This window comes from Hemicordylus capensis, chromosome 17 (assembly GCF_027244095.1).
Source record: "Hemicordylus capensis ecotype Gifberg chromosome 17, rHemCap1.1.pri, whole genome shotgun sequence".
NCBI lineage: Eukaryota > Metazoa > Chordata > Lepidosauria > Squamata > Cordylidae > Hemicordylus > Hemicordylus capensis.
Genome location: NC_069673.1, coordinates 4,881,952 through 4,906,548, shown reverse-complemented (window position 1 = coordinate 4,906,548; position 24,597 = coordinate 4,881,952). Strand labels below are relative to the sequence as shown.

The window sequence follows — 24,597 nt, the reverse complement described above, 5'->3', positions numbered from 1 at the left end:
ATAGACTCTGCATGCTTAAGAGAATAATGACAGTTATTATATCCTCCCCTCTTCTCACCGTCTCTGCAGTTTACGTGAGACCAGGGAAAGGTGCCATTACTCGGATTAGGAAGCCACTGAACCAGGAACTTCTCCTGCAGGAGCTCAGTGGGAATTGAACGGCACGCAACAGCCCGGCTGGGTCGCCTGTGCAACTCTCCTAGCTTTCAGCAGGGAGCAGAGATGTCCCCGTGGATTGCATCCAATACCATATTTTGCTTACTGAAATTAATTGCCTGTCGAACTGTGCTGTCGCTGAATCTCTCTCTCTCTCTCTGTGGATTTAGGGCCAGCCTGCTTTGCTGAAACGGCACGGTGATTAATTTGGCTTTCATTTGGTTGGGCCAGTGTTGCCTGGGACGGGGGTTCTCCAGGTGTGATTGACTACAACACCCATCATCCCCCCTGCTGCATTTGGCCTTTGGCTGGGGATGATGGGGGTTGTAGTCATCAACATCTGGGAATCCCTGATCGAGGGAACAATGGGCTATGTTTCTGTATGATATATTTTATTCATTCTATGTATGCATTTATTTAAATATATTTTAAAATACTATATACATATATTAATAAGTTTATTAAATAAATACATTATTTATGTATTTATTTACATATTTATAGCACACTTTTCAGCATTTGTTCTCAAACTGGGTTACAATGGGATGGTGGGGGAGGAAACACTGAAGTAATAGCAAGATATTATATCAGGATCATTTTGTTTGTTTGTTTAAGATGGTCAGAGAGCTGGCAGTCACACAACATTTTGGCAATAGAAGGCCTGTTCAAAGAGAAAGTTCTCAAGATGGACTTGGCAACTGATTCTAAAGACTGAGGCACGCCAATAGAAAAATGGATAATTCCGCAATGATCACGGATAGATTAGTTCCTACTGATATCGTTGCTCCTTTTAGCCATGGAGGGTCCTTCTCTTCAGAGAAAAGTGGGTTGTAAATGTTAAATCAAATCCACTTTTATTTTTCTAAAAAGACAAGGACTCAAAAAACCATGGATAGCCAGTGCCATCTTGGAAGAGGCTTGCTGCTGCCAGTCTGTGTAGACAATCCTGAGCTAGATGGAACAATAGTCGGACTCAGCAGAAGGCAGCTTCCTATGTTCCTATTACTTCAACCCCCACCTTGACTTCAGGGGATGGGGCCGTAGATCAGTGGCAGAGCATCTGCTTGGCATGCAGAAGGTCCCAGGTTCAATCCCTGGCAGCATTGCCAGGTAGGGCTAGGAGAGGCTCCTGCCTGAAACCTTGGAGAGCTGCTGCCAGTCAGTGAAGACACTAATGAGCTAGATGGACGGAGGGCCTGACCTCCGATGCATCCCTCCCTACAAAGAAAGAACCTTGGATTCTGCACTTGTGAACAAGCCCATTGCTCTGCAGAATGACAGCCAAGTGTTGCCGTTGTTTCTAAGGTATTATTAGTTTGTCAAAATTTGGACAACAGAAAATGTTGGTGGGGGGCATTCTTCGAGAGAGAGCGAGAAAGAGAGAGAAGGCAAACCTAGGTTGGATGCTGCAGAAACAGCACCCCAAAGCAGTGCTGAGGTTCCCAGGTTCCCTCCTGCTTGACTCCCCTCCCTGCTTCGCAGAAACAGACACATTTCACAATCCATATCCCAGCGAAGGGCTTTCCAGACATTTCCACTAGCTGCGCTGCCCGTTAGCAGGTTGCCGATGAAGGGGGCTGTGCATTTTCTCTCAGAGGAAGGGCTCAAAATGCCATTCGTGTTGGAGACGGAGTCCCAGTGCATCGACCTTTTGCGCCGACTATCCTAACGAGCACTAGGGGCATGGGGAGAAGAGTAGCGAGTGAGGGTCTCCTGACCTGTCCCTGCTTGTCTCTGCTCCATGACCCCTGCCTGGACTCCTTCTCAGGTACATCCTGTAGTGAGTCAGTCCTCTTCCTTTCCTCTTAGGGAGTGGATGGAAACACCTCTCCCTCCCTCCCTCCCTCTTCGTTATGTCGCTGATAGATAGGATAGGTCTTTCCTATCCCAAGTGTACTTCACCAATCAATCAACTTCATTGAGACTCTCTACAGTGATCTCCATGCGAGTGACTTAAATAGCTGCAACAACTAAACTCTGCACTCTGTAACAGGAGTGTTAGCTTCCTTGGTGCTTTGCTCAATAATCTCAAGCCCCCACCAATTAGCAAATCAAATGGAAGGATACAGTTACCGAAGAGCGTCAGGACAATGAAGTAGACCGAGGAGAACATCCCTGAGTGGACACCCCCTTGGGATTCGATCCCCTGGTACATCACTGCGTTCCAATCTTCCCCCGTCAGGATCTGGAATGTTAATTAGCAAGGGAGATTGTGAGCGGGGAGGAAAGAAAAGCCCAAACCCTCTTCTGGGTGCCTGGAATCTGGGCTCAAAGCTACGAGGGGCCCGACTTTTCCTGGGGAAACTCCCCAGGCTGGCTTCCACAGGGTCCTTCAGAAGCAGACAGAGATGCTTTTCTTCTCTAGCATCTTTGATGGGGCCGGCAAGATAATGGCATTGGTCTTCCGGGTTGTGTTTTCGTTTTTTGTTTTAGGGAGGAGCTGTTTTGTTGTTTGTTTTAGATCGTTATGATTCTGTTTTGCATTCATCTGTAGGTTCTGTGAAGGCCCTTTGGTGTGTGTGTGTGTGTGTGTGTGTGGGTGGGTGGGTGGGTGTGTGTGGCAATGGCAAGAAAGGAAGAAGAGAACGGAAAACAAGGCCAGAGAGAAAAGGGAGAGAGAGAGAAAGGAAGAGAAAGCAAAAACTAGGAGAGGAGAGAGGGAGAGAAAAGGGGGGGGGAGCAAGAGGCAAATGGTAGAGAGAAATACAGGAAGATAGTTATACAAGGAAGAGAATGACAGACAGAGAGATCATGGATTTTCCTGTCTTGGGGTGAACCAGAAATGAGCTCCCCTCCCCCTTCCTCTCTTGCCCCCCCCCGCCCCCGATGCTCCGGCCACTGACCCCTGGAGCAAATCCTTTTCCTAGCTCTCAACGGGCAGAGCTATGTCAGGTCCAGCCCTTGGTGCTGAAGGCTCCCTCCCTCCCTCCTCCCCCTGCCTGACACTTGGATTAGCTGAAGGCTGTGACTTTCCCCTCACTTCCTTGCTGATTAGCATCCTGCTCCCCAATTATCCTCTTCTGCAGGAGCCGGAGCGCCAAACCCAACAGCGATTTTCTTCCCCATGATTTTCTTCCCCATGACCTCGGGGCCGTCTTGGGCTATTGTCCTTATTAATTTAGGGAGCTGGAGGCAAAGGCAGAAAGCAGGTCAGCCTCCGTTGCCGATGCCCGCGGCCCCACCACCACGCCAGGCAGCACCACGGAGGGAATCTTTCTCCTCTGCATCCCCAATAATCACGTTGCATTGATAAAATAGCGCACCCACCCCGACATTCTTAATGTGATTGTGCACAAGATTATTTTGTGCAAGCCTTTACTGATGCACAATGGTAAAATACCACACACACACACACACCCCATCACAGCAACTGTACATCATTCACAGGGACCTGTTTTGCACCAAACAAAAAACAGCCTCACCTGAAATACAGTTAGAATGGCAGTGGGGAAAGTATCGAAGTTGGTGGTTGGTGTTTCATCGTTGAAATGAAATCTAGACAGAGGCAGAAAAATCCATGTTAGAGGAGGAGAGCTGGTCTTCTGGGAGTAAGCATGAACTGCCCTCTTTGCTAAGTTGGACCTGCCCTGGTTTGCATTTGGATGGGTGACTATATGTAAGCACAGTAAGACATTCTTCTTAGGGGATGAGGCCATAGCTCAGTAATAGAGCATCTGGTTGTATGCAGAATATCCCAGGTTCAATCCCCGACAGCATCTCCACATAGGGATGGGAGAGACTCCTGCCTAAGACACTGGAGAACTGCTGCCAGTCAGTGTAGACAATACTGAGCTAGATGGACCAAGGGTCTGACTCAGTATATGGCAGCTTCTTATGATAGGAAGACAGAAGGCACAGAGACCTCCTGTTTTCACCTGGAGGCTTTTCAGGCACCAGGCTTTACTGTGGGTTTACTGCGAGGCTTTACTGCAAGTTTGGGGCATAACAGATACTCCAGTGTTTTAATTGTAAACCGCCCTGAGCCATTTCGGAAGGGCGGTATAAAAATCGAATAAATAAATAAATAAATAAATAAATAAATAATAAAGAGGTGTTTTTTTAAAAAACCCTGGACACAAATTGGGCTAGATTCTAATATGGAGGGGAAAACCCGAATCGTAGGAAATATTCAGGGTAAATCTGGCCAATATGTGAATGCACAGCCACCCTCCCAAAGTAAAGTCACGGTAAAGTCGCCATCTGAAAAAACTCCTGCTCTCTGCTGGTTCCACAGCTCCTTTTAAGAGCTCAGACCCAGGTTCAGACATGATCTCATTCCCTAACTGCTGCCTCAGACTTCTTTTTCATAAATTATTTACTTTTCATATATAAACACATATATAGACAATATAAACACATCATATGAAACTAGCAAACAAAATGCAACACTATTGATATCCAAAAAGGGCACAGAAAATAGCCGTATCATTTGAAACTTAAACCTTTCACTTAATCAATATCATTGTTAACCTCTCTGGCCTAGTATAACGTGTATTAAGGAATCTTTCTAAAAAATAAATTTTAGAGCTCACACTCAAAGAGGCTTTAATTTGCTAGGCTAATTTGTCCTGTGTATTAAGATTTCCCATATTTTTTGAAACCATTCTCCAATTCCTGGTGATCTCTCCCCCCTGCTGCCCTTTAGAGGCAATTATAAATTTTGCTCATATTAATAACTATTAATTCCCTCTGCAAATGTGAGGTTCTGATTTGTTTATTTTCAAGTCATTCTATAAAACTTTATCTGCTTCATCTGGCACAACACTTCTGATTCTGTCTTGGACTGACAGCCAGCTCTTAAGCTCTGGGTCCCGGAGAACCCAGATCCTTGCAACTCCAGAGGATGCAGAACCTCGAAATGATTTTCCCCCACTAGTAGCCCAGGGGAGTCTGGCTCAAGACTGCTGAGCTGAGAGCTGGTCTTGTGGTAGCGAGCATGAACTGTCTCCTTTGCTAAGCAGGGTCTGCTCTGGTTTGCATTTGGATGGGAGACTACACATGAGAGCTGTAAGATATTCCCCTTAAAGGATGGGGCCATAGCTTCGTGGAAAAGCATCTGCATGCATGCATACATGCATAAGGTTCCAAATCCCCTCCCTGGCAGCATCTCCAAGTAGGGCTGAGGGAGACTCCTGCCTGCAACCTTGGAGAAGCCGCTGCCAGTCTGTGCAGACAATACTGAGCTGGATAGAACAAGGGTCTGGCTCAGTATATGGCAGCTTCCTATCTTCCTGTGAGCCAGGTTGAACTTACTGTCCTCCGAAGAGCTGCATGCCCAGCAAAGCGAAGACGACGATGAAGAGGAAGAGGAGGAAGAGCAAACTGATAATGGACTTCATGGAGTTCAGCAAGGAGACGACCAGGTTCCTCAGGGAGTTCCAGTACCTGGGGTCCCAAGCCAACGAGAGCCGGTTAGTAACCATCAGGAAGTGGATAAGAAATTTAGGACAAAAGGAAGTACTTTTTCACATGACTCATAATCAACCTATGGAATTCACTGCCACAAGATCTGGTGACAGCCCACAGCCTGGATGGCTGCAGGGTGTAGATAAGTTCATGGAGGACAGGGCTATCAATGGCTACTAGTCTGGTGGCTAGAGGCCACCTCCAGCCTCAGAGGCAAGATGCCTCCAAATACCAGTTGCAGAGGAGCAGCAGGAGGAGAGAGGGCAGGTCCTCACCTCTTGCCCGTGGGCTCCCCGGAGGCATCTGGTGGGCCACTGTGTGAAACAGGATGCTGGACTAGATGGGCCTCCTTGGGCCTGATCCAGCAGGGCTGTTCTTATGGTCTTATGACAGAAACTCCATGAAGTTGTAAGAGAGAGACAATACTCATTCCTCTCCTCTTTAATGAAGCAAAGTAAGGCAGTCTCCTTTCACGGCCATATTTGCCTGGGGTGGTTGACACTCACCCAATTTCACACATTGACTGTAATCTCTCTCTCTCTCTCTCTCTCACACACACACACACACACACACACAATTCCCGGCAAAGGTAGGCTATCTAACCAAGGACAGAAGGAACTTCCCTTGCTTTTACGTTCTATTGACCCGCGGCGGAGGAGAAAGAAAGAAAACAAGCCGGGGACATTTATATTAGGAAAATTAATGAATCAGAAAATGAAGGAAGAGCCATTAAGGCGGAGGGTGGCTATAACAACCTCGCATTAGGCAGACCGGCATGAGGCACTGAATGCCGGTCCATGATTTAGCCCTGTGCCTCGCAGAATCTCTTCAGAGCTTTCTGATCACAAGCCAGCATTTTTCCTGCTCTGTCCTCATGCACCAATTACTCCCATCCCTCGCCTGTTCAGGACCGGAGATGCTTCCAGAGATAGAAGTCGGTCTCCATGGCAACCCATAGGCACTCCTGCCCCATCGCTTGCTGGCAATGGTGCAGACCTCAAACTCGAAATCCAACAATGTGTTGACAATGAGGGAGGCCCGGCTGCCGTCCACGCGGGACAGGGCCTGCTCAGTCGTTGCCCCCAGACTCTGGAATGCTCCCCAGTGGCCATCTGTTCCTCAGTCTCCATCACAGTTTTTTTTAGAAAGCGTGTGAAATTTTGGCTTTTTAACCCAGGCTTTTGTATGATTCTTCCTATTGCTGCTGCTTTGCATCTTTTATGGTTATATTGAGCTTGTTTTGGATTTTTTAAAAATCAGGTCTGTATTTTTATATTCCAGCTGGTATTTTAATTGTGTAATCTTTGCAGTTTGGTTTTAACTTTTGCGTGAACCACCTTGAGTTGGTTTTAATGAAAGGCGGCGTGAAAATTTAACAATAAATAAATAAAATAAATAAAACCCACTCTGTCAAAAGCATCCACTTGAGGCCTTAAACGGAGCCAGAGATCACCAAGGGGCTCAGGAGATATGTCCAGACGTGCTCCATAATCCATGAGCCACACCTACACACAGAGGTTGCACTCAGGTAATTTTGGAGCCTGGATCTAAAAGCCTTTGGAGCACCCCCACCACCACTGGAGGGGCCCCCCCACGCTGAAAGTTAAGTATGACCCCCCTGCTCTCACACACACACACATCGTGACAAACCCAGTATTTTTAACACGTGGGGTATATTTATGCAAATCTGCAGGAGCAGAAGCATTTCAACATGCAACTTAACATATTCCCATCCCACATTTTTCCTTTCCCCACTCCCCGGCTTGCCTCTAAAGTGCCCGGCACAGGTCATAATCGCACTCTGCCGCCTGGCGCAGTGCAGCCCAGCAACAACCACTCCACCCAGGACAGACCAAAGAGGATTTGGTGGGCCCCCAGGGGGTATGGAGACCCTGGACTTCAGCCCCAAAGTCCAGGGGTAAGAGCACCACTGCGGTCATCAGTGCCATCTCAGGGGACAAACGTTCATGGGGATTTGGGGCAACGTCTACCTCGCCCTGACCCCAACCCTGGCGATGGAAAATGTGCGATGGCACTGTGGCACTTTCTGTCTGTTACTGCCCTTTCCTTATCCCTGCCCCCAAACCATTCGGGTAAAATTGCAGTCCCTTCTGCACAGAGCAAAAGGTTAGGGTAGCAATGCGCACATGGCTGTCCTCTCTCCACAGAGTAATCTTTGGAGGACATGCCTGCCAACTCCCATTTCCATTCCTCTCACAACACGGATGCAATTTTATAGCCGTTTTTGTGTCTTATGAACTTTGAGAAGCTTCCCAAAGGCCACCGCAAATTTAGCCATTGCAGGCCTGATGATCAGGGCAATTAGAATTGCCACGCCCACCGGAATTTCGGGTTTCACCTGGATTTCAAGTATCTCACCTGGATTGCTTAGCCCACCCAGATTATCACGGATTAGCCCACCCAGACCCGCTGTTGTGAACCCTACCGCCCATTGAGATCATCAGGAGAGGTCCGTCTGCAGTTGCCACCGGCTCGTCTGGTGGCTACTGAGGAATAAGCCTTCTCCACTGCTGCCCCAAAGCTTTGGAACACGCTCTCTGTTGAAATAAGAGCCTCCCCATCTCTGGCAACTTTTAACAAGTCTTTAAAGACCCATCTATCCCCCCCAGGCTTTTAATTAAATATTGTTTTAATAGTTTTAACATTGTTTTAAGACGTTGTTTTAAATTTTAAATGGTTGTAATGTTTTAACTTTTACTGTCTCATTTATTTTGTTTTAACTAATGTTTTAATTTTTGTTGTCATTTCTTTCAACTAATGTTTTAACTTTTTCTGTTGGTTTGCTTGCTTGCTTTGTTGTAAACCTCACAGAGACATGACTTTGGGGCAGTATAAAAGTATGTTAAATACATACATACATACATACATACATACATACATGAAATTTCAGCTTTCCTTTAAAAAACAAAACACAACTAAGCTGTAGCCCTTGTAGAAGCAGAGATAGGGAGCAAAACGTGCAGTACCTCTTCTGCTCAAAAAGTATTCTCAAGCCAATTTACATCATATGCTAATTAAGCACCCAGATTTTGATTTCGTTATTGTGTATGTTCCTTTAAGGGAGACACAGTTGGAGGGAGGGATAATCTCTGTGGCAGGACTCAGACATAACAGGAAACCGGAACTGGAAGGGCATCTGCTTGCTTGCTTGTTCCCAGGTTTAAATCTTAGCAGCATCTCCAGGTAGGGCTGGGAAAAACCCCTGCCTGAAACCTTGGAGAACTGCTGCCAGTCAGTGTTGGCAATCCTGAGCTAGGCGGACCAAGGGTCTGACTCAGTAGAAGTAAACTTCCTACATTCATATGCTGGGGAAGGGGAGGCGGCTCAGTGGAAAAGCATCTGCTTGGCATGCAGAAGGTCCCTGGTTCAATCCCTGGCAGCATCTCCAGGTAGGGCTGGGAGAGACCCCTGCTTGAAACCATGCAGAGCCGCTGCCAGTCAGAGTACACAGTACTACTGAGCTAGAAGGACCAATGCTCTGATAAGGCAGCTTTGTATATTCCTGTGGCGCCACCCAGAATCCTTTGCCTCCACCTCTCACCTGGGTGCTGCACTGCTTGCCCTGTGCCCATTCCGTCTCATGCAGCCAGTGCCCCACAGTCAGTGCCCCACTTCATGCAGTCAGTGCCCCCTTTCCCTTTGGGGGCATCCTGTTCCTAGCCAGCGGGCCCTTCAACGAGTCATTTCCTCATAGCAGCTAGAGCTATTTCTCATTTATTTTATTTTACATGACTCATTAGTTAGAGAATTTTTAAAAAACAAAACAAAACACGAACAGGTCATTGTTCTGGCTGCAGAGAGGAAATAAGTCGTTAAAGGGTCTGCTGGTAGGGAATAAAATAATAAATTTATTACATTATATTCAATATATTTCTACACCACCCTTTATCCTGGAACCCAAGGCAGTGTGAGACTGCAGGGCAGGATGACTCAGTAATACCATAGCTGGGAAAAGCCTCGGCCGTCATGGCAGGGGATGATGGGAGTTGTAGTCCAATGACTACACATTGCTGCTGGAAAAAGAAGGAAGGAAGAAGCTTTTGCAACAGTTATGCAGGGCCAAAAATAATAAAAGGCAGGGAAGCAGCATGGTGTAGTGGTTAGAGTGTTCTAGGCCTGGGGGTCAATTCCAAGGGTAACGGAATCAGGCATGTTACTACGTTTTCAACGAATGTAGCCATAAGCAAATTTCCAAGCTGATATTATATAGACATACTAGCAAGAGAAAAACAGGTTGCTCACTTGTAACTTTTGATCTTTTGGTGTTCCGGTATCATTCACAACATGGGCTTTGCGCATGTGCAAGAGTCCCTATGGAAGGATTTTAAACTCCTCATCCTGCTCTAAAGGGAACTGTTCACGATGGCAGTCAAGAAGGAACCGAGCTGGGAATCACTCTGCTGCCAAAGATCCCAAGCATGCTCTACGTGAGTTATGAGGAGCTTAAAATCCTTCCGTGCGGACTATTGCTCAAGCACAAAGCCCATGTTGTGAAGGATTCCAGATCACCATTAAAATCTATACGGTGGTATTTCCCCCCCAAACCTTCAATATTATAGATTGTATATGTAATATGCAAATTACATGGGTAACGGAATAAAAAAAAATTTTTTTACCATCGCTTCTGATTCCGTTACCCATATATTTTGCGTGTTTCAGACAGTGCAATATTGAAGCGTTTCATAAATATATGGCCTTATACCAGGAAATGTTCTCTTGCCAATGGAAACTTTGAAACTTTGCTTAGGGCTACTACAGTCATTGAAAAAGTAGTATTGTGCCTGATTCCGTTACCTTCGGAATTGCTCTGGGGCAGTTCAAATTCCCATTCAGCCATCAAACCCAGCAGCTGACTCTGTGCCAGTCATTTCTCTCTGAGCCCAGCCTGCTTCACAGGGTTGTTGTGAGGATAAACATAACCATGCACGCAGCTCTGGACTCCTCGGAGGATGAGCGAGATATACATGAAAATAAATCAATAAAACGGGCATTATGGGGCAAAAACCGTCCCGCCACATACTTGGTGACTTTGAAAATCCTCAGCAGCCGAAGAGCTCGCAACACGCTGATGCCGAAGGAGGTGCCTGGCTTCACGGCCGCCCAGATGACTTCAAAGATGCTCCCCACAATCACCTGCAAGAGAAAGAGGGGTGGGGGACGCAGGTGAGCCTGGGAGAGGCAGCATGGTGTGGTGGTGAGAGGGGGGTGTCGGACTAGGAGTTGGCATGAGGAGCGTTTTCTCACTTAACGTGTGGGCCAATTCACTAACGGCACCCCGAGTGCACACTTCAGCTGGGGAAGTGTACAACCTGAGCCATCTGGGGCGGGGTCTGTTTCACAGCGCTCACATGAGTCGCCCATCCAGACGCAAACCAGGGCACAGCAGTGGGGACCACTGGCGCTTCCTGCCACAAGACCCTTCCCTCTGAAAACTTCAATAACATTTCGTGGCCGTTTTTGTGTGTTTCCAGAGCTTTGAAAACGCCACTGCAAATTTCTGACCCGGCAGGCCGGATGGTCAGGACAAGAAACACACTGAAGGGGACGGCCTTGCAATGTTATCAGCTCCTTTACATCTCTTGGGGTGCAGACCGTATCAAAAACCACCATGAGCATCCCTCCCTTCAGAGGGCACCTTGGCTAAAAATCCACTTCTTCTTCCTCATTCCCCCTTCGTTCTTTATAATTATCCCAATTATCCTTTAGCGCTGATGTTTTAAGACATTTTAGCTCCAGATTACAGTGGTCCCTCAACTTACGAACTACTCGACATAAGTATTTTTCGAGTTACAAACGGCAGTTTTAGATCCGGTTTTAGATGCGGTTTTTTCGACTTACAAATTTTTAGATGGGGTTTCCTCCACTTACGAATTTTACATGCGGTTTCCTTGACTTGCCTGCCTGTTTACTGCCTGTTTATTCTTGAAAAGAAATGTTCCTGTGCAGTTTGCAAGCCTTACTGGGGGTCTGGGTCTTTTTTCTAGGCTCCGGAACGCATTAATCCATTCCCAATGCATTCCTATGGGAAACCGCTTTTCGACTTACGAACTTTTCGACTTACAAATGTGCATTCGGAACGGATTAATTTCGTAAGTAGAGGACCACTGTATGTTTATTCCCTCCCCCCCGCTCTCTCTCTCACACACAAACGGATTTCTATAAAATGAAAGTTAAACAAATAAATCTACAAAAGACATTTTAGTCTCTGCCATTCGACATCATCATCTCCTGTGCTTCATCTGCATTCTGTCAAACTTTGTTTCCCTGTCTTTTCGCTTCCCCTCCAGTTTGCTTTTCGCCACCTCAGCGCTTCTTTCCCAGCTCAGCGCAGCTACCCAAGGCACTCGTAAAATAATTATTCAAAATGCTGAAGTTACAGAAACTTCAAATGGAGAAAGTTCAGTGCGTGGCGTGGAACGTGCAGCACCGGGGGGCACAGTTCAGTCCGCAGATCGGGGTGGCTGCAAATGTCTTTCCGTGCGAATGCCATCTGTGTGACGGCTGAGCAAGTCCCCATTCGGCGGGAACCATCAATTAAACCTCTAGCATTTAGGGATTTTGAGGGGGAAAGCTTGCATGCTTTTGGTGCAGCAGAGAAAGCACCCCAACCGCGCCTGAAATGCAACAGCCTCGAAAGAATTCCCCAGGAAACGTAAAGCAATTAGAATGCCAAGCAAACAGACATAAGGCTGATTCTGATGATCTGAATGCGACAAATATTTATATACTGCTTTTCAACAAAAGTTCCCAAAGTGGTTTACACAGATATAAATACAGAAATAAAATGGCTCCCTCCCTGTCCCCAAAGGGCTCTCAAAAATCTAAAACAACAACAACAGAGAGTTGTTGCCCCTGGAGGGATGCCGAGCTGGGGATGGAGAGGACCAGTTGCTCCCAGGAAGCCAGTAAGGGGGCCTCTAGATTACCAAGAATCCAGAACAAGATTTCATTGCTTAGAAAAGCTTCTTATTCTGAGGTCGCTCACATGACCAGGCAGAGTGGATTGGGTGGGCAGGGTAGGCTGGGGATACTGCCCCCCACACCCGCTGGACTGTTGCACAGCACACAGCTCTGGAGGCGGGGACGATGCATCCCCTTTACTAAACAGGGTCCACCCTGGTTTGCATTTGAATGGGAGATGACGTGTGAGCACTGTCAGCTATTCCCCTTAGGGATGGGGCCACTGTGCTTGTTCCAAGTCCCCTCCCTGGAAGCATCTCCGAGATTGGGCTTGGAGAGACTCCTGCCTGCAACCTTGGAGAAGCCGCTGCCAGCCTGAGTAGACAATCCTGAGCTAGACGGACCAAGGGCCTGACTCAGTAGAAGGCAGCTTCCTAGGTTCCAGGCCAAGCGGAGCTGCCTCTCCACCCTCCAAGGCAGCAGGCCGAGCGTGCAGAGGCAGGTGGAGGAACAGGCAAGTCCAGGAGCCCCAGGTAACGCACCCTTCTCTTCTCAGCCTCTCCTGCCCCCAGGATCCTTACGCCCGCAGGTGGCTTGTCGAATGGTTATAAGTTCTCAGGTAATGATCTCTCCAGGGGCGCAACTCTGCTGCCCCTGCTTGCCAGCTTGCGACAAGGCCGCGTCCGCCCCTCGCTGGGGGGCCAATTTTGCATCCTGATGCTGCTTTGTCAAACTAAATGGGTCTGCAAGACAGGCCGGGTCTCCACAGGCGACAAGGAGGAAGCAAGGGGCGGGACGGCAGAGCCGAGGGCGATGGGAAGCAGGGGTGGGGGTGGTGGGGAGCCCGTGCTCACGTCCCAGCGGGATTGGCAAATGATGGGGAATTAGCACACGCGACAACGCACCTCTCTTTCTCCCCACGGGAAACCCAGGCTGCAGAACTGATTACCAGCTCTGAGCACTGGAGCAGCTGCCTCCCGGAGGAATATTTAAAAGCCAGGGGTCCCCTAGAGATTGGTTGCGGGGTCCTCCTCCTCCTCCTCCTCCTCCTCCTCCCGGTGGGATTCGCGAAGTCATTAAGACCTTTAAGAGATACTCAAGGAGGAAACCGATGGGCAGGTTGCAAGAGGGGGCTTCCTCTTCCTCCTTGCCTCCACCCTAGCTCTCACAATAGGGCCCCCGCTTAGCAAGGTAATGCGTCATCTTATTTTACATGCCGCTCTTCCACCAAGGAGCCCAGAGCATGATCAGGTTTGTCTTCACAACAACCCTGTGAGGTAGGCTGGGCCGAGAGATACCTGACGGGCCCAGAGTCACCCAGTGAGCTTCATGGCTGAACGGGGATCTGAACTCAGGTCTTCCCGGTCCTAGTCTAACACTCTAACCACTATGCCATGCTGGCTTGCCTAATGGGGGGGGCAGCTAAGATATTTTGGGCACAGCATGAACCACGGCAGAAAGGGGTCCGTGGCTCGGCACTAGAGCCTCTGCTTTGTGTGCAGAAAGTTCTTGGTTCCTCTGCCGGCAGCATCTCCAGGTAGGGCTTGGTTCTGAGTCACCTGGAGAGCTGCTGCCAGTCAGTGTAGGCAACACTGAGCTAGATGGGCCAACGGTCTGACTCGGGAGGCGGGAGCTTCCTGTATTCCCTATTCTGTGGCTCAGTGGAAGAGCAGCTGCTTTGCATGCAGGAAGTCCCCGGTTCCCTCCCTGGCAGCATCTCCAGGCACGGCTGGGAGAGACTCCTGCCTGAAGCCTTGGAGTGCTGCTGCCAGTCCGTGTAGACAGTCCTGGGTCAGACAGACCCAGGCCTGACTCAACACGAGGCAGCTTCCTATGTGACTCTACATTGTCATGGGAGATCCGGGGGTACATGCAGGGCCCCTCCTATCATCCCTTTTGCACTGAAAGCTGAGAGCTGGTTTTAAACAAAGAGGATGCTCCAAGCCACTGCAGCCAGGCCGGCCCTAGCGAAGGGCCCATTTTACAGGCAGAAAACTAAGGCAAGTAGCCACAATTGAGGGAGCAGCTTAACGTCCGACCAGAGGCCAGAACAGCAGCAGGAAAGGCCACATAGGGCCAGTGTGTGTGTGTGTGTGTGTGTGTGGTATGTAGTGGTCAGACCCAAGCGTTCAAAGGAAAATTGGTGACAAAGCAACGAGGCGATGCAAGAATGATGGGCTGGCTGTTAGCATCCTTTAGGCGCAACATTCAGAGAGGATGGAAACAGAGCCTTGAGCCAGCTGGTCAGGGGCCAAAACCTGCTTGAACAGCAAAGGCTTCAGCCAGCCACGCTATGGGGAATTGGGGCACTCAGGGCCTGATCCTGCAGCACCCTATCCTGTGCTGGGCTCCTCTGCTAACTGGGCAAGGAGGCACCTTTTTAACGTGGCGATTCTTTATTTAGCAGGGGGAGAGCAACTGGCCCTATCCGTCCCCAGCACAGGACCTCCAGCTGGTCTTTAGATTGTGAGCCCTCTGGGGACAGGGAGCCATCTCATTTATTTATTTATTTATTTTCTCCATGTAAACCACTTTGGAAACATTTGTTGAAAAACGGTATATAAATATTTGTTGCTGCTGCTGCTGCTGCTGTGAATTTACTGGGTGGCTCTGAGCCTCTCTCAGTCTGGGTTTCCCATCTGCAAGTTGGGAAGATTAAGTATCTACAGGAATATAGGAAGCTGCCATAGACGGAGTCAGACCCTTGGTCCATCTAGCTCATCACTGTTTCAGGTAGGAGGGTCTCTGCCAGCCCTACCTGGAGATGCTGCCAGGGATTGAACCTTGGACCTCCCACATGCCACAAGCAGGGACTGGACCACAGAGCTATGGATGTTGCTGCTGAAACCATGGAGCTGCCTTCTGAGTCAGACCCTTGCTCCATGGAGCTCAGTATTGTCTACACAGACTGGCAGCGTCACCTCCAAGGTTACAGGCAGCAGCCCTCCCACCTTATAAACACTGGGAGCTGCCTTATACCGAGACTCCCTGCTGGTCCATTTCGCTCAGTACAGTCTACACCAGGGGTGGGCAACCTTGGCCCTCCAGATGTCGTTGGACTACAACTCCCATCATCCCCAACCACAGGTGATGGGAGTTGTAGTCCAACCACGTCTGGAGGGCCAAGCTGGCCCACCCCTGGTCTACACTGACTGGCAGTGGCTCTCCAAGGCAGCCAGGCTCTCCCAGCCCTCTTAGGAACATAGGAAGCTGCCATATACTGAGTCAGACCATGGGTCCCTCTAGCTCAGTACTGTCTTCACAGGCTGGCAGCAGCTTCTCCGAGGTTGCAGGCTGGAGTCTCTCTCAGCCCTCTCTTGGAGATGCTGCCAGGGAGGGAACTGGGAACCTTCTGCATTCAAGTAAGCAGATGCTCTTCCCAGAGAGGCCCCATCTCCTGAGTTGAATCTCCTCCAGGGCTCACACTTCGAGTCTCCCATCCATATGCAACCAGGGCGGACCCTGCTTAGCTAAGGGGACAAGTCCTGCTTGCTCCCACCAGGCCAGCTCTCCTCTCCCTGGGGACGCTGCCAGGGATGGAACCTGGGGCCTTCTGCGTGCCAAGCAGATGCTCTGCCGTGGAGCTCCTAACCTTCTAAGGACCAGCCCACTAAAGCTGCCGGTGCCATGAGGGTTGCCACTGCAAGTGTGGACAGCGAGGCTTGTGTGGAGAAATCCCAGGGTGGGGGAAGGCAGCCAGCTTGCCCTCCGCCGCCTCTGCCCACCCGGAACAGCGTCTCCTCCTCCACCCGGTCCATCTGTGCAGACTGGGGGCTGGCAGAGCCCCCCCCCGCCCGGGCCCGAGCTGTCCTTGGCTTCTGCTCTGACGCCTGCCAGTGAAGCTGCTAATTAGTGTCAGTCCTGACGGAGGGAGCGGACGGCTGCCAAAGGCCATCAGCCGGGGCTGCTGCTGGTGGACGGAACAGAGGAGGCTGGGGAGGGAGAAAAGGCTCAGCCGGGCTCTTTGCGGCAACAGCAGAGGGAGAGAGGCCACTGCCTCGGAGTCGCCCGTTTGCAAAGGCATGGTGGGCGTTTAGAGGGTCTGCTTCGGAGAGCCGCTTGCCGCACGATGCTTCTCAGTCCCAGTTGCAGGGCAGCAGCAGCAGCAGGAGAGAGGGCAGGCCTTCATCTCTTGCCTGGGGGCTCCCCAGAGGCATCTGGTGGGCCACTGTGCGAAACAGGAAGCTGGACGAGATGGGCTTCCTTGGGCTGTTCTGAGGTGCCTATGCACGCAAGCAGTGACTCAGCTGGTGATCCCGGTCGTTTTCCTAGCCTAATGTTATGCCTTCCTTCTGCACTTGCTCCAGGATGATACCGTATTTATCCAAATCAAATTTACTTATTTAGTCAGCTTATTTGTATACTACCCAGAAAGCTCACGTCTCTGGGTGGTTTACAATAAAGCATATTGAAAGCAAGTTAGAACGTTTAAAAAGAGAGAGATTCTATAAGTCTAATTAAAAGTCTAGGTGAATAAATGTGTCTTAGCCCTTTTAAAAGCTGTCAGAGATGGGGAGACTCTTATTTCGACAGTCCAAAGCCTCAGGGTGGCCACTAAGGCCAGTCTCTGAGTAGTCACCAGATGAGCTGGTGGCAACTGCAGATCGGACCTCCCCAGATGATCTCAGTGGGCAGCAGGGATCATACGGGACAAGACGTTCTCTTATATACCTTGGACCTAAGCTGTTTAGGGCTTAGGATTATATCTGCATTTGCCCAAAAGGAAGAGGATTTGGAATTTAAGATGACCCCGCCGCATTTCAAAAATCAAAGAAACTGGAGTGGGGGGACCTAGTCTTGGATTCAGGTAAATACAGTATTAGGAAAAGATCCAGTGAGTCTCATTGATGAAGATGCTGGCTATCAATGCACATAGCACACATGTACATAGATACAGCACAGAATGCAATCGGACCTGCACAAAGGCAGATGCTTCCGTGTACAGAAGGGAAGCAAGCAGGGTAGCCAAGAGAGGAAGATTCTGTTATCACTGCTAGCAAAGAGCCAGCTGATGTGGATGCCATCAAGAACGGGGCTTCTCTTTTCAAACACAGGGAGACAAATGCAGTTTCTCTCGGGGTTCTATTGTGGAGTCTGGGTCATAATACTCCACCCACAGCAGGAAATCTGATCCCAGACCTTCTCAGCTCTGCTGAGATCAGCTCACAGCCCGGCGCCGGCAAACCACAACGGCCCAGTCAATAAAGGAGTGGCTCATATAAAGGTTTTAGAGACTGCAGAAATCACGGCAAATATTTATAGACTGCTTTTCAGCAGAGGTTTCCCAAATGGACGAACTCAGCAACGGGGCACAGAGAGGACTGCGGCCTCAGGTGGAGCTCCAGGCTCGCTCTCTCCATCTCATTGACAAGATTGCGTTGTCTTCTGCACTGTAAGGCCCAGGCCAGAGGCAGCCGGCATCAAACCGACCCTGGCTAATTGGCTATCGGGCCTGTGCGAAGCTACAGCCAAAGCTGGACACTCTGTGCAGAGGCAACTCCGCTCCGTTGGTGCTTTGCCCAGATCTGGGGGGGGGGCTCCTCTAAGGGAAATGGGGTCTTCTGGAGCACCTGCATTATCTTGGAAGGCAGGCCCGGAGTGCTGTGAAGTCTAGCCCTTCCCAGGGCTCAGAGGCATATCTAGGGAAAATAGCACCTAGGGCAAGCACTGAAATTGCGGCCCCTGAGGCCATTTGAGCATGCGCAGTGGCCATTTTGTTTTCAGTGGCCATTTTTTAAATTTTAAAAAATGGCGCCCCCCTTCAAGTGGCACCCAGGGCACGTGCCCTGCCTGCCCTACCCTAGATACGCCCCTGGCAGGGCTCTCCTCCAGAGCTCTGAAGACAGAGAGGGCTCTGTCTATCTTAAAGGGCCCTCCCAGCATGGAGGAAAGCACAGGACTGTGGTGGGAGAGGGGGTTGGCACAGCAGAGAATGGCTCCTACCTTGAAGGTTTTTTGCCAAACTGGCCCCAGGTTAAAAAATACTTAAGATCATGGAGATAGCCGGATGCTACGCACAGAGCAGTGGGATGTTGGCTGGTCATTGGCTGTAATCAATTATTCCTAGAGCAGTGGAATGCACATTGTACTTTCATTTCACTGGATAGATGTCTCCTCCTCGTGGGGGTGGGAGGTGGCACGAACTGTCCCCTTTGCTAAGCAGGGTCCACCCTGGTTGCATCTGAATGGGGGACCACATGTGAGGATTGCTGCAAGAGATTCCCCTCAGGGGAGGGAGCCGCTTTGGGAAGAGTATCTAGGTTCCAGTTCCCCTCCCTGGCAGCATCTCCAAAACAGGGCTGGGAGAGATTCCTGCCTGCAACCTGGGAGAAGCCGCTGCCAGTCTGTGAAGACAATACTGAGCTAGATGGACCGATGGTCTGACTCGGTATATGGCAGCTTCCTATGTTCCTATGTACCCAGGTTTACTTTTAAAATGAATGCCAGTGCACTCATTCACACAAAAATATGTACGCATGAAAAGACCTCTGGATGCAGGTAGAACATAATGTCTGAATAGCTATAGACTGGACCTCTTGCATTTCAAAGCCTTTTGACCTCATTGCTGACTGTGCGTGCGTGCGTGCGTGCGTGCGTGCATGCATGCTCGCGCGTCCGCATGTGCACATATGTACCCCAGGTTTGTCTCAACAGAGATACCTCTTAAAAATATAAAACGATCAATATGACGCTCAGAGGGTGTCAGAGTGTCAAATGTTTTCTGTGTGGATAGTTGCTCAGATCAGGAGACAACCCCGACATTCATAATGGGTAGTTTAATTCTCCTACACTAATAAAAGGGGTCGCTTAAAGAAAACTGTCTTTATGCAGACCAGATCCTACCCACCGCCCGCCCGACCCCATTCAGTTTCAGCAAGCATCCTTCCTGGTGGCTGTTGCTGGCGTCTCCCTTGGGGTTTTGATTTTTTAAAGACTGCGAACCCTTTGGGGACAGGGAACCATCTCCCTGCCACCCCACCGCCCAGTTAATCTATGCAAACCGCTTTGAGGACTTTTTTGTTGCCAAGTTTTAAACAACTACAACAATTATTTCCCCAGATCTCCCTCTTACCCCAAAGTCAAAGCAGTTGAACGAGGAGTGGAAATAATTCCTCGGCCCCAATCCATACATCTTCAGGGTCATCTCGGTAAGAAAGAGGCCCAGGAAAACAAACTCCGCAAAATCTAGGAGGAGAAAAGAGCACAGTGACAAGTCATTCACAGCTTTTTGCCCACATATCTGGCAGTAAGAGGGATGCCCTGTTCAGATCGCAGGGCTCCAGTACAGAGTAAGGCAGCTCACAGGATCGACATGAGGGTTAGAGAATTCGGGAACTGTGCATGTTCTCGTTTGCCAGTCATGAGTCTGTTAAAAATAAGGTCGGAGGCAGGGAGCTTGATTGTGAGAACAGTCGATCCAGATTCCATCCCCAGCTTCAGAGCGAGGTGGGAAGAAAAATCACCCTACCCAGCTGGGGATATGCAAACGATCAAGCTCCCCACTCCAACCTTGTTTTTAACTGGCTCATGATCGGCAAACAGGAGCGTGCCCAGCTCCCGAATTAGGGTAGAAGGCTCCTCCTACCTTAATGTCAATTGCCCAGCTCCAGAATAAGGGTAGAAGGCTCCTCCTACCTCAATCTTGATTGCTGGGCTCCCAAATTAAGGTAGAAGGCTCCTCCTACCTTAATGTTGATCGTGTGGACTACCCTAGACTTCATGATTTGCATTTCTGCCTTTAAGCAACAAGATATGGATTTGTACACATTACTGGACACAAATTAATTGCTCTGTCATCTGCCACAGATCCCTGCTCACTCGCTTGTCCAGCATGCCCTTTCAGAGCTGGTGTTCCTGGCATCTAACGCCAGCAACAGATGGCCCCATCATACAGACGGGCTGCGTATTTCATGTCTCTGTGGACAACCGCTGTCCTGAGCCCTCACACTGGCCAACTTCAGAGAGGAATTCTGGGAAGCCAAAGAGGCAAGGATGAGCTCCATCCACCCATCATCCAAGACAACGGCCCCTGCTTCCACCAACCCTTTCAGCTGACGGATCAGGATCCGGATTCCTTTTGACATGACCTGCCCACGTAATTGAAAAATGCAATTCTGTGCGGTTCAGCCCTCCCTACATTTAATTTGATCAGCCTTAAACAAGAGCATTTCATAATACAATGGGGTGAGGGGGAGCTTGCTACAAATAGTTTAATTGAATTTGAAAATCTGTACGCTTGGCAAAGGCCAAGCTGGTAACTTCCTCCCCAATACATCTGAATTAGGTCATTAGCGGCTCTTTCTTTGTCAATCACTGACAGATTAATTCTGTTTCCATGCTGTCAAAAAGTCCAAGGTCGTTAAGCGTGGACAAGGCAAAGGCTTTCGCAGAGTCTCAGGTTCTCCGCCCCACACTCAGGCCATAGGGCCAGGCAATGGGTTACCAGTAAGATTTTGCAGAGAGGTCGGTCCGACAGGTATGCCCTCTGTTGAGCATTATCAGCATGTATTCAGACCCAACATTAGGGGGCCCTGACAGTCAAAACCTTTGACTGAGCTTCCCGCTGTAGGGTCAGAATTCTGATGTTGCAAAAAGGGACGCACCCTTGAAAGTGGGGGATGGGAGACAAAGCCAACCCTCTATGGGGACCCTTTCAGGGGTTGCCCTCCTCCCCCTTCCCCCAATTCCAGGGTGCAGTCCCTGAAAACTACCAACAGAGTGTCGGCAAAGTGCCGAGCGTGCCGGCTGATTCCAACCAAGCGACCGTTTCGGGGAGGCCATGCGAGTTCTCCTGACAATCTCCCTGTCGGGTCTGAATACAACGGAGGGGATCCGGCATGTTTCACCCCACATGTAGGCCGACTTTCCAGGCTCGGGATGTGGCAGGCGACCCATTTATTCTTAAAATGGGATGCTTCCGTAGGATGAGAGGAAACCATTTGGGTTTTGTTTGCTCAGGTACGGCATAAATAAATACAGATTTGCAGATCCACGCGTGGCAATTTGTCCTCGTCTACGGCAGGCATAAATCATGCATGCAGATCGTGCATCAGAGTCATGAAAGAGGCTACAGATTCGGGAGCGTGGGGGGGGGGACAAGATATTCAGAGGCTCAGCCCTGGAGCGGGGGCACCTTGCCTGGGGTGCTGGGCCAAGGAACACAGCGAGGAGCCCCCACCCCTCCCAAAACACTCATGTGGGAACGGGAAACAGCGGCGTTCAGTCTTGGGTGACCCCCTTCCACAAATCACTGCTCAAAGATCCGACTGTCATAAATCAGCGGGCTTGTTTTGAAGCCCTCCCTGCTCTGCATATTGATATCCACAGGGAGCCGCACAGCGACTTCAAAGGCAGACACAAGATCATCAAGAAGTTAATTGCATAAATGAAGACGGAGGCACAGAGCACACAACCAAATGGGGCACCACAACATGAGATGTGCTAGGGCAGTGCTTTTTCAGCTGGGGTTCTTTCGGAACTGGGGGGTGCTATTTTATTTATGTCTATGCCAACCGCTTTGGGGACTTTGGTTGACATGCGGCGTATAAATATTTGTTGTATTTATTTAGGACAGCGGTCCCCAATTGGGTCCCCAAATGTTGTCGGACTACAACTCCCATCATCCAGGCCATTCTCCAGGCTAAAAACACCCAACTCACATGGTGAATGATTCACTGTGTGGTCCCTGATTGGCTGGGATGGGCCAGAAACTTACAAAACAGACCATCCTTGGGAAGGTCACAATGGTGCAGAAACTTTGGAAGGGGTTGAAAATAAAAATGCTAATATGACAATGCCCTTATACAAATCTATGGTGCGGCCACATCTGGAGTACTGCGTACAACTTTGGTCACCGTATTTTAAGAAGGATATTGTAGAACTGGGAAAGGTGCAGAAGAGGGCAACCAAGATGATCAGGGGCCTGGAGCGCCTTCCTGATGAGGCTAGGCTACAGCGTCTGGGGATCTTTACCTTGGAAAAGAGGCAACTAAGGGAAGACATGATTGAGGTATATAAAATTATGCATGGAGTAGAGAAAGTGGGCCAAGAAATTTAGGGCCAACAAGAGGAAGTACTTTTTCAGACAGTGCATAATTAATCTATGGAATTCTTGTGATGATGGCCACTAGCTTGGATGGCTTTAAAAGGGGCTTGAACACATTCATGGAGCACAGGTCTATCAATGGCTACTAGTCTGGTGGCTAGAGGCCATCTCCAGCCTCAGAGGCATGATGCCTCTCAATACCGGTTGCAGGGGAGCAACAGCAGGAGAGAGGGCATGCCCTCACCTCTTGCCTGTGGGCTTCCAGGAAGCATCTGGTGGGCTAGTGTAGGAAACAGGATGCTGGACTAGATAGGCCTCTCGGGCCTGATCCAGCAGGGCTGTTCTTATATAACAAGGAACACACTTCCAATCCTTGTATGCTGTGGGCACCTGCAGTCTCCCTCTCAAAGTGCCCCAAACAGTGGAAGTCGTCAAGCTAAGGAAGTGAAATCGGAGCATTTCATCAGACAGAAAGGGAAGAAAGGAAAAGGGCCAGTAGAGTGGAATCAATGCAGACACTCCGCCACCGCCAGTCTGCCCGCCCGCCCCCCGCCGCCAGGCTCCCAGTAGCAGCGGACTTAATTTGTAATGTAATTAAATCCTTCCCAGAGGGATCAGCCAGATTGAATTAGAGGAGTTCGCATCCTGCTTGGGGTGCCGTTGGTCTTCCCAGGCTCCACTCCCTTCCCTGCCGAAGTTCACACGTCTTTATACAAGGTCCAGTTGCAAGCATTTCCCACGGAACCAGCGGATTAAAAGCGACTGCGGCCCTTGTGTGCAACTCCCAAGAAGCCCCATTGTGCTCAAAGGTCCCCCTTCGTTCGTCATTATCATGCTCACATGTAAGAGCCCTGATAGATCAGACTCAAGGGTCCGTGTGGTCAAGCAACTCACAGGTCTGCCTTGGTGGGCATTGGGATGGATGACCTCCTGTGCGCGCTGTGTCTGCTTTGAAATATTTTAATTGTGTTTTAATAGTTTTGACGTTTTCAATTTTAATTGTTGAAATGTTTTAATCTTTTTATTGGTTGTTTTTTATTGTTTTGCGGTAAACTGCCCAGAGAGCTTGCATTTTGGGAGGTATAAAAATGAGTTAAATAAAAATAAATAAATAAAATAACTATTCCCTTTAGAGGATGGGGCCGTAGCTCATTGGGAAAAACATCTGCCTTGCAAGCAGAAGGTCCCAGGTTCAACCCTTGGCAGCCTGAAGGTAGGGCTGGGAAAGACCCCTTCCTGAAGCCCAAGGGTCAGACTTGATAGAAAGTGGCTTCTTAAGTCCGTTGACAAGGAGAGACCATAACTCACTCCTTTGAGTGCAGAAGGTCCTAGGTTCAGTCCCTAGGACGACGACAACTACTACAACAGATATTTACACACTGCTCTTCAACCAAAGTTCTCAAAGCAAGTTACACAGAAGAATGAATAATACCTCAATAAGATGATCCCCTGTCCCCCAAGGCTTCACAGTCTAAAAAGAAACATAAGGCAGGAGCCAGCAACAGAAGCCACTGGAGGGGTGCTGTGCTGGGGATGGATAAGGCCAGTTGCTCCTTCCACCCCCCCCCGATAAATGTAATAGAATCACCACTTTAAAAGGTGATTTTTGCTCAGTTAGCAGGGGGAACTGGGGCTGGGAACAAGCCTCTCTCTGTCTGGGACCCCGGAGAAACACCACCAGCCAGAGAGGGCAACAGGGAGCTAAGATGGACCGAAGGTCTGATTCAGAAGGAAGCTTCCTAGGTTCATCAATAGCTTAGGGGTAGAACACTTGCTTTGCCGGCAGACAGTCCCAGGTTCCCTCCCTGGCAGCATCTCCAGGTTGGACTGGGAGAGACTCCTGCTCAAAACCTTGGAGAGCCGCTGCCAGTCAGTGCAGACATTACTGAACTAGAGGGACCAAGGGTCTGACTCTGTATAAGGCAGCTTCCTGTCTTCCTATGTAATCAGGGGCCTCCAGCAAGCTCACACATGGGGCATGAAGGCAATAGCCAACAAACAGCATCCCCCGCCCCAACAAACAGCATTCTTTGGCATGCTGCCTCTGAACATGGAGGTTCCATTTATAC

General features: G+C 49.5%; 1 protein-coding gene across 2 annotated transcripts in view; it reads right to left on the bottom strand.

The window, feature by feature from the left end:
* The window catches only part of CACNA1B (calcium voltage-gated channel subunit alpha1 B), a 288,951-nt gene that overhangs the window by 96,097 nt on the left and 168,257 nt on the right, over positions 1 to 24,597 (bottom strand). For both annotated transcript variants that reach the window (XM_053281907.1, XM_053281906.1), the window contains 5 exons: positions 19,556 to 19,668; positions 10,604 to 10,716; positions 5,410 to 5,541; positions 3,579 to 3,651; positions 2,224 to 2,341 (listed from right to left, as the gene is read on the bottom strand). In XM_053281907.1, coding sequence (XP_053137882.1) covers positions 2,224 to 2,341; positions 3,579 to 3,651; positions 5,410 to 5,541; positions 10,604 to 10,716; positions 19,556 to 19,668 — 549 coding nt within the window. The remainder of the gene's footprint in view (positions 1 to 2,223; positions 2,342 to 3,578; positions 3,652 to 5,409; positions 5,542 to 10,603; positions 10,717 to 19,555; positions 19,669 to 24,597) is intronic.